Source organism: Mytilus edulis, chromosome 3, assembly GCF_963676685.1.
Source record: "Mytilus edulis chromosome 3, xbMytEdul2.2, whole genome shotgun sequence".
Lineage (NCBI taxonomy): Eukaryota > Metazoa > Mollusca > Bivalvia > Mytilida > Mytilidae > Mytilus > Mytilus edulis.
In genome coordinates this window covers 32,556,903-32,570,467 of record NC_092346.1, presented here as the reverse complement: position 1 = coordinate 32,570,467, position 13,565 = coordinate 32,556,903, and the positions used below count along the sequence as shown (strand labels likewise).

The 13,565-nt window shown below is 31.3% G+C and overlaps 1 protein-coding gene across 1 annotated transcript in view; it reads right to left on the bottom strand.

Moving 5' to 3' along the window:
- The window catches only part of LOC139516255 (eIF-2-alpha kinase GCN2-like), a 135,586-nt gene that overhangs the window by 120,767 nt on the left and 1,254 nt on the right, over positions 1–13,565 (bottom strand). Inside the window, exons 3-6 of the mRNA XM_071306252.1 lie at positions 11,853–11,955; positions 7,497–7,670; positions 3,261–3,341; positions 2,704–2,888 (exon numbers count right to left, since the gene is read on the bottom strand). Of these exons, the coding sequence (XP_071162353.1) occupies positions 2,704–2,888; positions 3,261–3,341; positions 7,497–7,670; positions 11,853–11,955 (543 nt within the window). The remainder of the gene's footprint in view (positions 1–2,703; positions 2,889–3,260; positions 3,342–7,496; positions 7,671–11,852; positions 11,956–13,565) is intronic.

The window sequence follows — 13,565 nt, the reverse complement described above, 5'->3', positions numbered from 1 at the left end:
TTATCTACAAAATGGTTCTTGGTTGTAGGGATATTTTGAAAGTCCCTTACTAACCTCCCATATACATTTTAATGGAATAGCCTACTGATTTTGAGGACTCATTTATGTTTTTTTTCATGCTCAAAGTTGGTGATTTCAGAAGTTTTTGATTCTTCAAATAGATATCTTATCATGTGACACATATGTCCATCTGTATGTTATGTATATTTTCATATATTTATTATCATTTTTAAAAAGTTTAAAAGCAATAATCTGATAAAATAGTACAACAGAATTTTTTTCTAAAATATAACAGTTATCTCCCATTGTATATATGTGAAAATAAGGTTGGTATTTTTTATTTACATCTATATGAAGCAATTCACATGTATATGAAGCAATTTAAATGTGTAAATGCAAGTCTTGTGCAAATAGTTTCAGATAATGTCCTTACAAAATATGTGTACCTTCCATTGTTAATACTTATTAAATGGAAACAATAAGCATTTACTAAAATCACTTTTGGACCAACTTGAAAACTGGGCCCATAATCAAAAATCAAAGTACATGTTTAGAAAAAGCATATCAAATAAGCCCAAGAATTTAATTTTTGTTAAAATCAAACTTAGTTTAATTTTGGACCCTTCGGACCTTAATGTAGACCAATTTGAAAACTGGACCAAAAATTAAGAATCTACATACACAGTTAGATTTGGCATATCAAAGAACCCATTTATTCAATTTTTGATGAAATCAAACAAAGTTTAAATTTGGACCCCCATTTTGACCAACTTGAAAACTAGGCCAATAATTAAAAATCTAAGTACATTTTTAAATTCAGCATATCAAAGAACCCCAAGGATTCAAGTTTTGTTAAAATCAAACTAAGTTTAATTTTGGACCCTTTGGACCTTAATGTAGACCAATTTGAAAACGGGCCCAAAAATTAAGAATCTACATACATAGTTAGATTCGGCATATCAAAGAACCCCAATTATTCAATTTTTGATGAAATAACACAAAGTTCAATTTTGGACACTTTGGGCCCCTTATTCCTAAACTGTTGGGACCAAAACTCCCAAAATCAAACCCAATCTTCCTTTTATGGTCATAAACCTTGTGTTTAAATTTATACTAAAGTTATGGTGCAAAAACCAAAAATAATGCCTATTTGGGCTCCTTTTTGGCCCCTAATTCATAAACTGTTGTGACCCTAACTCCAAAAATCAATCCCAACCTTCCTTTTGTGGTCATAAACCTTGTGTTTAAATTTCATTGATTTCTATTTACTTATACTAAAGTTATTGTGCGAAAACCAAGAATAATGCTTATTTGGGCCCTTTTTTGGCCCTTAATTCCTCAACTGTTGGAACCAAAACTCCCATAATTAATCCCAACCGTCCTTTTGTGGTCATAAACCTTGTGTCAAAATTTCATAGATTTCTATTCACTTAAACTAAAGTTATAGTGCGAAAACCAAGAAAATGCTTATTTGGGCCCTTTTTGGCCCCTAATTCCTAAAATGTTGGGACCAAAACTCCAAAAATCAATCCCAACCTTCCTTTTGTGGTCATAAACCTTGTGTTAAAATTTCATTGATTTCTATTCACTTTTACTAAAGTTAAAGTGCGAAAACTAAAAGTATTCGGACGACGACGACGACGCCAACGTGATAGCAATATACGACCAAAAAATAAAAAATTTTGCGGTCGTATAAAAAGTTTAAAAGCAATCTGTACATAATCTCATAAAATAGGTACATTGTACAACAGAAAACTTTTTCTAAAATATAACAGTTATCTCCCATTGTATATATATGTAAATAAGATTGTTATTTTTTATTTACATGTATATGAAGCAAATTAAATGTGTAAATGCAAATCTTTTGCAAATAGTTTCAGATAATGTCCTTACAAAATATGTGTACCTTCCATTGTTAATACTTATTAAATGGAAACAATAAGCATTTACTAAAATTACTTTTCATAGATATAAGAAGATGTGGTATGAGACAACTCTCCATCTTTTAAAGTCATAATTTGTAAAAGTAAACTATTATAGGTCAAAGTACAGTCTTCAACACAGAGCCTTGGCTTACAATGAACAGCAGGCTAAAAAGGGCCCTAAAAATGACTAGTGTAAATCATTGAAATGGAAAACCAACAGTCTAAACTATATCAAAAATTAGAAACAAGAAAAACTTATGAACCACATCAACAAACTACAACCTCTGAACACCAGGTTCATGACACTTACATCATCGTCATGTATGTGAAGCAGCTATATTTTCCTAGTCTAGTTGTCATAAATAGAAAAAATATGAATATTTTTGACAAATATATTTGAATCTGCATCCATGAAATGTGTTTGGTCTATATAGCTACCAAATAAAAATTTAAGAAATGAAATATGATAATATAGGATCAAGTATGTGTATGTAGGTGTAATACCACCAAATCAAAGTATGTCACATCAGGTTGCATACGAAAAAGGGTTGGAAAAAAAATATCACTTTAAATTTGACATTTCAGTAAAAAAATGCTGTGTTTCAAAGCACCAAAATTGTTTTAATTGGTGTTTCTATAGAATATTTTGGAAACTTGAGGTTACATGGTTTATACTAAAGCTGGTACACAGGAAGAAAAGTGGTGCAAATTTTATTGATTAACTACCAGGACTGCTTTTTTTAAAAGGACATAAAATAAAAACATAACAACCACATACCTTCTTCTCTTATCCTGGTTATATTTATTCTCATTACTTGGCAGTACAATTAATGGCGAGGGTGAATGAGACATTCTTGGTCTTCTAGGAGTACTTGGGGTACCAATTGTGGAACATGTTGGTACTTCAGTAATAGGAGTAGCTGGTACAGCTTTCTCTTGTTCTGTTGGTTTCTCATCAGATATCTAATTATAGAAATAAATAGATTAATATATAGATGATATTATGAAGATCATGCTACGAAAAGATTTGTTTCAGTGCAATATGTTTTTAAATTTATGCAAATAAAATTGGGTAGCTATATTCATTTAAGATATCTATTTTCTGCAGTCAAGCATATAAAGTGTAAAACACATTGATGGTTAAATGACTGTTCTACTGTATGTCCAACAGCAAACATTTCAATAATATTTAATATGAAAATTTTATCAGGTGAATATTATTTGTACTTTGATAACATTGAGAAGAACAGATAGATTCATAAACCAGAAAACATAATACGGCCCCTGAAGTTCTATGATAGACATATTAGAAAAGTATAAACATTTGAATTGTACCTGTTTGGTCTCCTTTATTTTCTTTGTTTCTTCTTTCAGAGCATGTTGTCTCTTCTGTATTTCATCCTCTAGAAGTTGTCTCTGAAACAGGCAAAGCACAAGATTATAAGTTAATGAATAAAATTCATGTGTGTGTCTGAAGTTAAATTCAAAGAAAAAATGAACATTGAATTTGGAGCATCAAACCTTTTTAACCCTGTCACATGCTTTATGCACCTGTCCAATGCCAGGAGCTTGCATTTTAGTGGTTGTTGTTAGTTCATGTCTGTAATATTTGTTTTTGTAAACTGTTTTCTTATAAATAAATTAGGCTGTTAACTTTCTCCATTGAATTTTTTCATCTCTAAGCTTTTTATAGCCAGCTGTACAGTATGATTTTCTAATTGTTGAAGGTCTTACAGTTGCCTATAATGGCTTACATCCACTTCACTTGAACTCTGTTTGATATTTATCTCATTGGCAATCATACCACATCTTCTTATTTTTATACAGTACCATTCTTTTACATTCAATAAATATATGACATATCATTGAGATATTTGATTTATTCTAAATATAGAACTTTCAGTATTTTACACATTATTTTACAATTATTTTGCAATAATTCAATTTTGGATGTAACATGTTTTTTGATTGGCTGACATTATTTTGTTATCAGCCCATAGACATAATTTAGTCATGTGACCGTGACGTCATCAACGTTAATCATGGTTTTCTAGGGTTTAAAATGGAATTTAGAATTAAATTATAAGAAATGACTAATATTTTTTCTGTCTATTCGAAATAACATAAAAATGTGATGCACACTGTTAAATAACCTGCTACACGCGTTATTCAGTGTGCACCAAATTTTTCATGTTATTTCTTCATAGACAGAAAAAATATTACAGTCATTCCTTAAATGATCAAATAGTTTAACAATTGAATCCCCATATAATATATTAATTCATCTTTGTTTCTAAGTCTTGTTAGTTATTTATCTTATGAGGTACACAAAATGTTACAAACTTGCTTTAATCAACACTGCTGGAAAGTTTTGTTCTCACAATAAACAGAAGATACTTGAACATCATGTAAACAACTTCTATGTTCACATTAACTCAAAATAAAAGAACATGAAAATCTATTTTTTAGCAAATTGATACTTACTACCATCCCCTCCCTAATCTCGAATATCTTTCACAACTATATCTAAAATCTATTTTTTTTATCTAGAAGTTGTAACAAATGTAAAAGTCCTACATTTAACTAAATCAATCCAAAATTTATAGGAGTTGCACAATGTTGTTATTGAAAAAATTCTTAGAATGTCACAGAAATTGCAGAATATAAAATGCTAAAAGGGATTTTAAATCTATGTTAATAGGTATCATTGAACATTGTATTTAATTAAAAAAAAAAGTACCGGTATATAATTAATTTCTGATCAGTGTATTATTTTATTATTGAACATTGTATTTAATTATACTATTCTAACATGAAATAAAAGAAAATAATACTTATCTATATGAAACCCTGTTCTTAATTTTATCTTATAGATACTAACAATTTCAGGGTACCTTACAGTTAAAGCTGTAGCGGTAAGTATTATTTACAGTTTTGATACTAATTAATTAGTTCATTTGGAACTCTTATCTAGGCTGTCAGTGGGGAAAAGATCTCACCAATGCAAATATTGTAGTTTTGTGCTAGAGTTATTTCCCTTGAATTTTATATACTTTATTTATCTAAATAAAGTAATAATAATAGTTGAAATTAAAAAATCACTCAAATGGTACATATACATGTACCATGCAGTTTTCTGTATAGATTTAAAAGCAAAATTAACTAGAGGCTCTAAAGAGCCTGTGTCGCTCACCTTGGTCTATGTGAATATTAAAGGAAACAGATGGATTCATGACAAAATTGTGTTTTGGTGATGGTGATGTGTTTGTACATCTTACTTTACTGAACATTCTTGCTAATTTAAATTATCTCTATCTATAATGAACTTGGCCCATGAGTTTCAGTGGAAAATGTTAGTAAAAATTTACAAATTTTATGAAAATTGTTAAAAATTGACTATAAAGAACAATAACTCCTAAGGGGGTCAATTGACCATTTCGGTCATGTTGACTTATTTGTAAATCTTACTTTGCTGAGCATTATTGTTGTTAACAGTTTATCTCTATCAATAATAATATTCAAGATAATGACCAAAAACAGCAAAATTTCCTTAAAACTAACAATTCAGGGTCAGCAACCCAACAACGGGTTGTCCGATTCATCTAAAAATTTCAGAGCAGATAAATGTTGACCTGATAAACAATTTTACCCCTTGTCAGATTTGCTCTAAATGCTTTGGGTTTTGAGTTATAAGCCAAAAACTGCATTTTACCCCATGTTCTATTTTAAGCCATGGCGGCCATCTTTGTTAGATGGCCGGGTCACCGGACACATTTTTTGAACTACTAGCCCAAAAGATGATTGTGGCCAAGTTTGGATTAATTTGGCCTAGTAGTTTCAGAGAAGATTTTTGTAAAAGATTACCAAGATTTACGAAAAATGGTTAAAAATTGACTATAAAGGGCAATAACTCCTAAAGGGGTCAACTGACCATTTCAGTCATGTTGACTTATTTGTAAATCTTACTTTGGTGAACATTATTGCTGTTTATAGTTTATCTCTATCTATAATAATATTCAAGATAATAACCAAAAAGAGCAAAATTTCCTTAAAATTACTAATTCAGGGCCAGCAACCCAACAACGGGTTGTCCGATTCATCTGAAAATTTCAGGGCAGATAGATCTTGAACTGATAAACAATTTTACCCCTTGTCAGATTTGCTCTAAATGCTTTTGGTTTTGAGTTATAAGCCAAAAACTGCATTTTACCCCATGTTCTATTTTTAGCCATGGCGGCCATCTTGGTTTGATGGCCGGGTCACCGGACACATTTTTCAAACTACTAACCCAAAAGATGATTGTGGCCAAGTTGGATTAATTTAGCCCAGGAGTTTCAGAGGAGAAGATTTTTGTAAAATATTACTAAGATTTACGAAAAATGGTTAAAAATTTACTATAAAAGGCAATAACTCCTAAAGGGGTCAACTGACCATTTCAGTCATGTTGACTTATTTGTAAATCTTACTTTGCTGAACATAATTGCTGTTTACTGTTTATCTCTATCTATAATAATATTCAAGATAATAACCAAAAACAGCAAAATTTCCTTAAAATTACTAATTCAGATGCAGCAACCCAACAACGGGTTATCCGATTCATCTGAAAATTTCAGGGCAGATAGATCTTCACCTGTTTAACAATTCTACCCTGTCAGATTTGCTCTAAATGCTTTGGTTTTTGAGTTATAAGCCAAAAACTGCATTTTACCCCTATGTTCTATTTTTAGCCATGGCGGCCATCTTGGATGGTTGGCCGGGTCACCGGACACATTTTTTAAACTAGATACCCCAATGATGATTGTGGCCAAGTTTGGTTTAATTTGGCCCAGTAGTTTCAGAGGAGAAGATTTTTGTAAAAGTTAACGACGACGACGGACGACGCCGGACGACGCCGGACGCCAAGTGATGAGAAAAGCTCACTTGGCCTTTTAGGCCAGGTGAGCTAATAATAAAATCAACTATGATTTAAGGGAAATATCGCTATTTCCATGATCCCATTGTGATATCACTATTTCCATGATCCCATTGTGATATTTGATAACACTGTCTTTCCAGAATATCGGTATATTATTAATTTCTGATTCTTTTGAAAAGAGGATAACTCCATGGTTTGAAATACATGATGTAAGGTCAAATGCCAAGGGTAAATCGATGTTATAATCAATCAAAAACATCAAATACATCTTTTTCTCCTTTTCTTTTCAGAAAATCAAGTCTTTTCTGTTGTTCTCAATTTTGTAACATCATTTTAAACAATTTAATACAAAGTAAATAGATGTTTTAATTTGTTGTAATTGGTCACTTAATCTTTTTTTCAATTGCTAATTCATTTGATTTGTTTTGATTTTATGTGTTTTAAAGCTACTTTGAAGCACTGCTTTTGGGCTATTTCATGGCGGCCAATTCTTATTGGTGGAGGAAACCAGAGTACCAAGAAAAAACCACTGAGCTTCGATAGGAAAACTGACAATCCTAGTGCTAATTCATTTGAGAATAACTTCATGGTTTTAAATAATATGGTTTAAGGTCAAAGGCAAATCACTGAAATAATCAAACAAAAACATTGAATACCTCTTTTTCTTCCTTTCTTTTTAGAAAATCAAGTCTTTTTTGTTGTTCTATTTTTAGTTTTTCTTGTTGTTTCAATTGGTTACTCAACATTTCTTCATAAAAAGATTTCTGTGGACCTTTGTAGTTATCACGAAGAAATGTCTGTACATGTTGAGCTAGTTCTAGAACCATAACCTGAAAAAGGTATAAACAAGAATGTGTCCACAGTACACGGATGCCCCACTCGCACTATCATTTTCTATGTTTAAAGGACTGTGAAATTGGAATAAATTCTCTAATTTGGCATTAAAATTAGAATGATCTTATCAAAGGGAACATGTATACTAAGTTTCAAGTTGATTGGACTTCTACTTTATCAAAAACTACCTTGACCAAAAACTTTAACCTGAAATTTGCACTATCATTTTCTATGTTCAGTGAACCGTAAAATTGGGGTCAAAACTCTAATTTGGCATTTAAATTAGAAAGATCATATCATAGGGCACATGTATACTAAGTTTCAAGTTGATTGGACTTCAACTTCATCAAAAACTACCTTGACCAAAAACTTTAACCTGAATCCAAAAACTTTAACCTGAAATTTGCACTATCATTTTCTATGTTCAGTGAACCGTAAAATTGGGGTCAAAACTCTAATTTGGCATTTAAATTAGAAAGATCATATCATAGGGCACATGTATACTAAGTTTCAAGTTGATTGGACTTCAACTTCATCAAAAACTACATTGACCAAAAACTTTAACTTGAAGCCAAAAACTTTAACCTGAAATTTGCACTATCATTTTCTATGTTCAGTGAACCGTAAAATTGGGGTCAAAACTCTAATTTGGCATTTAAATTAGAAAGATCATATCATAGGGCACATGTATACTAAGTTTCAAGTTGATTGGACTTCAACTTCATCAAAAACTACCTTGACCAAAAACTTTAACCTGAAGCGGGACAGACGGACGGACGGACGGACAGACGGACGAACGGACGCACAGACCAGAAAACATAATGCCCCTCTACTATCGTAGGTGGGGCATAAAAAGAAATGTCTGTACATGTTGAGCTAGTTCTAGAACCATAACCTGAAAAGGGTATAAAAAAGAAATGTCTGTACATGTTGAGCTAGTTCTAGAACCATAACCTGAAAAAGGTATAAAAAACAAATTCTGCAACATTTTAAACATTTGTATATGTATATGAAGTATTGTAGTATTATAAAGAGATGTTTTGAATTTGTTGCAGTTGGTCATATAGTCTTTTTAAACTGATGGTTAACAGCTACAGTATATAAGAAAATTAACAACATTTCCCTGTGGTTTATCTACAATAAATGTATGTATACAAAAGAGCTACCATGACATTAACATTAATAGTCTGTGTCATACAATACTAATTTGAAAAAAAACAAATAAATAAAGAATCATGTATTATGTTAAAAAGTGGTATATTTTAATATGGGATTAATCATTTATTTTCGCTATAAGATAAAATCATGTAAATATCCCCTTGAGTAAATTTGACATTTAAAAAAAAAGGGACAAGAACAAGAGAAAAATTTGATCTACTACGCAGATGTGAAAGGCTTTGTCACAACTATTTACATGACTTAATAAAAAAGAGCTGCATTTTTTTCAAAGAGTGCAGTCTTTAAAATCACTGAGATTATAATTCTAAGAAATTAATAATCAATATTTTTCAAACCCGGTGCAAACATGAATTTATGAAAGCTACATATCTGGATCATGATAAATGAAGTCTAGGCTTTAGTACAGTATTAAGTCTGCATCTAAATAAAAACTAGAGGCTCTAAAGAGCCTGTGTCGCTCACCTTGGTCAATGTGAATATTAAACAAAGGAAGCAGATGGATTCATGACAAAATTGTGTTTTGGTGATGGTGATGTGTTTGTAGATCTTACTTTACTGAACATTCTTGCTGCTTACAATTATCTCTATCTATAATGAACTTGGCCAAGTAGTTTCAGTGGAAAATGTTAGTAAAAATTTACAAATTTTATGAAAATTGTTAAAAATTGACTATAAATAACAATAACTCCTTAGGGGGTCAATTGACCATTTCAGTCATGTTGACTTATTTGTAAATCTTACTTTGCTGTACATTATTGCTGTTTACAGTTTATCTCTATCTATAATAATATTCAAGATTATAACCCAAAACAGTAAAATTTCCTTAAAATTACCAATTTAGGGGCAGCAACCCAACAAAGGGTTGTCCGATTCATCTTAAAATTTCCGGGCAGATAGATCTTGACCTGATAAACAATTTTACCCATTGTCAGATTTGCTCTTAATGCTTTGGTTTTTGAGTTATAAACCAAAAACTGCATTTTACCCCTATGTTCTATTTTTAGCCATGGCGGCCATCTTCGTTGGATGGCCGGGTCACCAGACACATTTTTTAAACTAGATTACCCAAAGATGATTGTGGCCAAGTTTGGATTAATTTGGCCCAGTAGTTTCAGAGGAGAAGATTTTTCTAAAAGATTACTAAGATTTACGAAAAATGGTTAAAAATTGACTATAAAGGGCAATAACTCCTAAAGGGGTCAACTGACCATTTCGGTCAGTTTGACTTATTTGTAAATCTTACTTTGCTGAACATTATTGCTGTTTACAGTTTATCTCTATCTATAATAATATTAAAGATAATAATAACAAAAAACAGTAAAATTTCCTTTAAATTACCAATTTATGGGCAGCAACCCAACAACAGGTTGTCCGATTCATCTGAAACTTTCAGGGCAGATAGACCTTGACCTGATAAACAAATAAACCTATGTCAGATTTGCTCTAAATGCTTTGGTTTTTGAGTTATAAACCAAAAACTGCATTTTACCCCTATGTTCTATTTTTAGCCATGGCGGCCATCTTGGTTGGATGGCCGGGTCACCAGACATATTTTTTAAACTAGATACCCCAAAGATGATTGTGGCCAAGTTTGGATTAATTTGGCCCAGTAGTTTCAGAGCGGAAGATTTTTGTAAAAGATTACTAAGATTTACGAAAAATGGTTAAACATTGACTATAAAGGGCAATAACTCCTAAAGGGGTCATTTGACCATTTCGGTCAGTTTGACTTATTTGTAAATCTTACTTTGCTGAACATTATTGCTGTTTACAGTTTATCTCTATCTATAATAATATTCAAGATAATAACCAAAAACAGTAAAATTTCCTTAAAATTACCAATTTAGGGGCAACAACCCAACAACGGGTTGTCCGATTCATCTGAAAATTTCAGGGAAGATAGAACTTGACCTGATAAACAAATATACCCTGTGTCAGATTTGCTCTTAATGCTTTGGTTTTTGAGTCATAAACCAAAAACTGCATTTTACCCCTATGTTCTATTTTTAGCCATGGCGGCCATCTTGGTTGGAAGGCCAAGTCACCGGACACAATTTTTAAACTAGATACCCCAAAGATGATTGTGGCCAAGTTTGGATTAATTTGGTCCAGTAGTTTCAGAGAAGAAGATTTTTGTAAAAGATTACTAAGATTTACGAAACATGGGTTAAAAATTGACGATAAAGGGCAATAACTCCTAAAGGGGTCAACTGACCATTTCGGTCATGTTGACTTATTTGTAAATCTTACTTTGCTGAACATTATTGCTGTTTACAGTTTATCTCTATCTATAATAATGTTCAAGATAATAACCAAAAACAGCAAAATTTCCTTAAAATTACCAATTCAGGGGCAGCAACCCCACAACGGGTTCTCCGATTCATCTGATAATTTCAGGGCAGATAGATCTTGACCTGATAAATAATTTTACCCCTGTCAGATTTGCTCTAAATGCTTTGGTTTTTGAGTTATAAGCCAAAAACTGCATTTTACCCCTATGTTCTATTTTAGACGTGGCGGCCATCTTGGTTGGTTGGCCGGGTCACCGGATACATTTTTTAAACTAGATACCCCAATGATGATTGTGGCCAAGTTTGGTTTAATTTGGCCGAGTAGTTTCAGAGGAGAAGATTTTTGTAAAAGTTAACGACGCAGGACGACGCCGGACGCAAAGTGATGGGAAAAGCTCACTTGGCCCAATACAATCAAGCTAAGACAAGAGTAAAAGAAGTAAAAGTTAAAGAGAAGAAACAGAGTGATCCCTCTTTGTACTGATTTGCTCCTCCTCTACATTTGTATATTTGTTTTCAATTTTTTAAAGAATGTATATAATGTTAAATGTAGATTTCTTGTAATGTATGTTTAATTATATAAGTTTAGTATAAACTAAAAAATATTCTACCTCTTCAGTTAATAAAATTTCAATAATAGCACGGTCACATGACCAGGCTTTAATAATTGTACAAAATGTAAGTTATTCTACATTACACATAAGTTACCTCTCCAACCATTGATTTGGCTCGTTCTATTAGTTCTGTATTCAACACAGCAATTTGTTCATTAGACAGTCCTTTGGACTTTTCTAGACTTATTTCTGGTACCCTTTAAAAAGAAAAGACTTATACAGTATTACATCTTTGAAGATATTTTATTAATCAAACAATTATCTCCCTTGTATACAAATGAAATGAAAAAATCTCTAACACAAAAAAACACATCATTAACAAACCTTTAGAAATGTAAAAACTGTAGAGCTAAAGACTTTTCTTAACTGCTGTGCTAATTTTTGTCATTTAATTCGTATTTAAGAAATTAATACGTATTGTTTAATTTCTTTGTTGGGTTGCATTCCCACAGAATCAAATCATAAATGTACGCTTGTTTTAATTTTTGTGATTTTGAATACTGAACACTTCCTGGACAAATTGGTTAGCTTGTTTTTTTGCATTGCTGTATAAAGGATGGTATGGTCACATCTGTAGCTGTTTTCATGAAAGGAAACTATAATTTACAAAGATTGATAGGTGTGAAATATAATTTTGTACACCATCAAATGTGTGAAAGTCTCATAAATTGCTTGTATGTGTGGTCACTCTATTTTGAAAAAGTCTTCCCCTTGGTACATTTGTATCATATAAGGGTCATTTCCAAAAAATGTGGATATTTCAGTTGTGAAATAACAATAAAAAAAATATTCAATTTTCAACTTTAATATATGAAATTGAATAGTTTAACAACAATACAACCTGAAATAAAAATATGCAATCTTAAATGCTACTACAAAAATATTTTAAAAAATAACATAGAAACAAGTATGTGACATATGTCAACTACATAACGGATTTAGTTTCGGTCCCTAATTTTTTTTTAATAATATTTACATTTTGCTTGATATATATTTCCATAAAAATCATCACACTTTTTTCAAAACAGTTAACATGGTTAAAATAACACTTTTTAGAAACATATTTTAAAGTGAATTTAATTCAGCATTGTCAACTACATAACGCTTTTTGTCAACTACATAACGATTCACTGCGTTATGTAGTTGACCGTTATGTAGTTGACCTATTTGTGGTTTTTGGATGTTTTTCTTGACCCTAATACTACCAGATAAATGGTTTTTATTGAATTAGAGTCAGTATTAAAGACTTTGAATGATTTATGTAAAAAAAAATATTTATGCCAAAATTTATCAATGTTTTTGCCGTTACAAAGTTGACATAGAATAAAATTACGGAGTAATTTGTACTCACCAAAACTAATCTATATTGAAATGAATCAATGATGTCATCCTGTAACTTTAAGCACGTCATCAGAGGATGAAGAGTAAGTAGAGAACACTTCCTTAGTTACAAGGGATATAATCAGTTGTTTATTGGCAACATTATTTCATGTGTGTTATGTAGTTGACATTTTTTTAAGTACGAAATGAAAAGTAAAAAAAAATGCTAATAAAATCTAATAATTCCCTGTATTTGTGTATACATACCTGCAGTGATACCTATATATTTATAATAACAAAAGAAAAATAATAATCTCCGCTGGGTATTAAAACCAGCATTTAAAAAAGACTAGTTTTTCAATTTCGTACAAGCAATTTTGGGGTTTTTGGACCCTTTGAAACCCACTGGAAGCAATTTCTGTAGCTAAATTTCATATTGAATTTGCTGGAACTTGTTACACACACCAAAAACTAAATGGTGTATCTA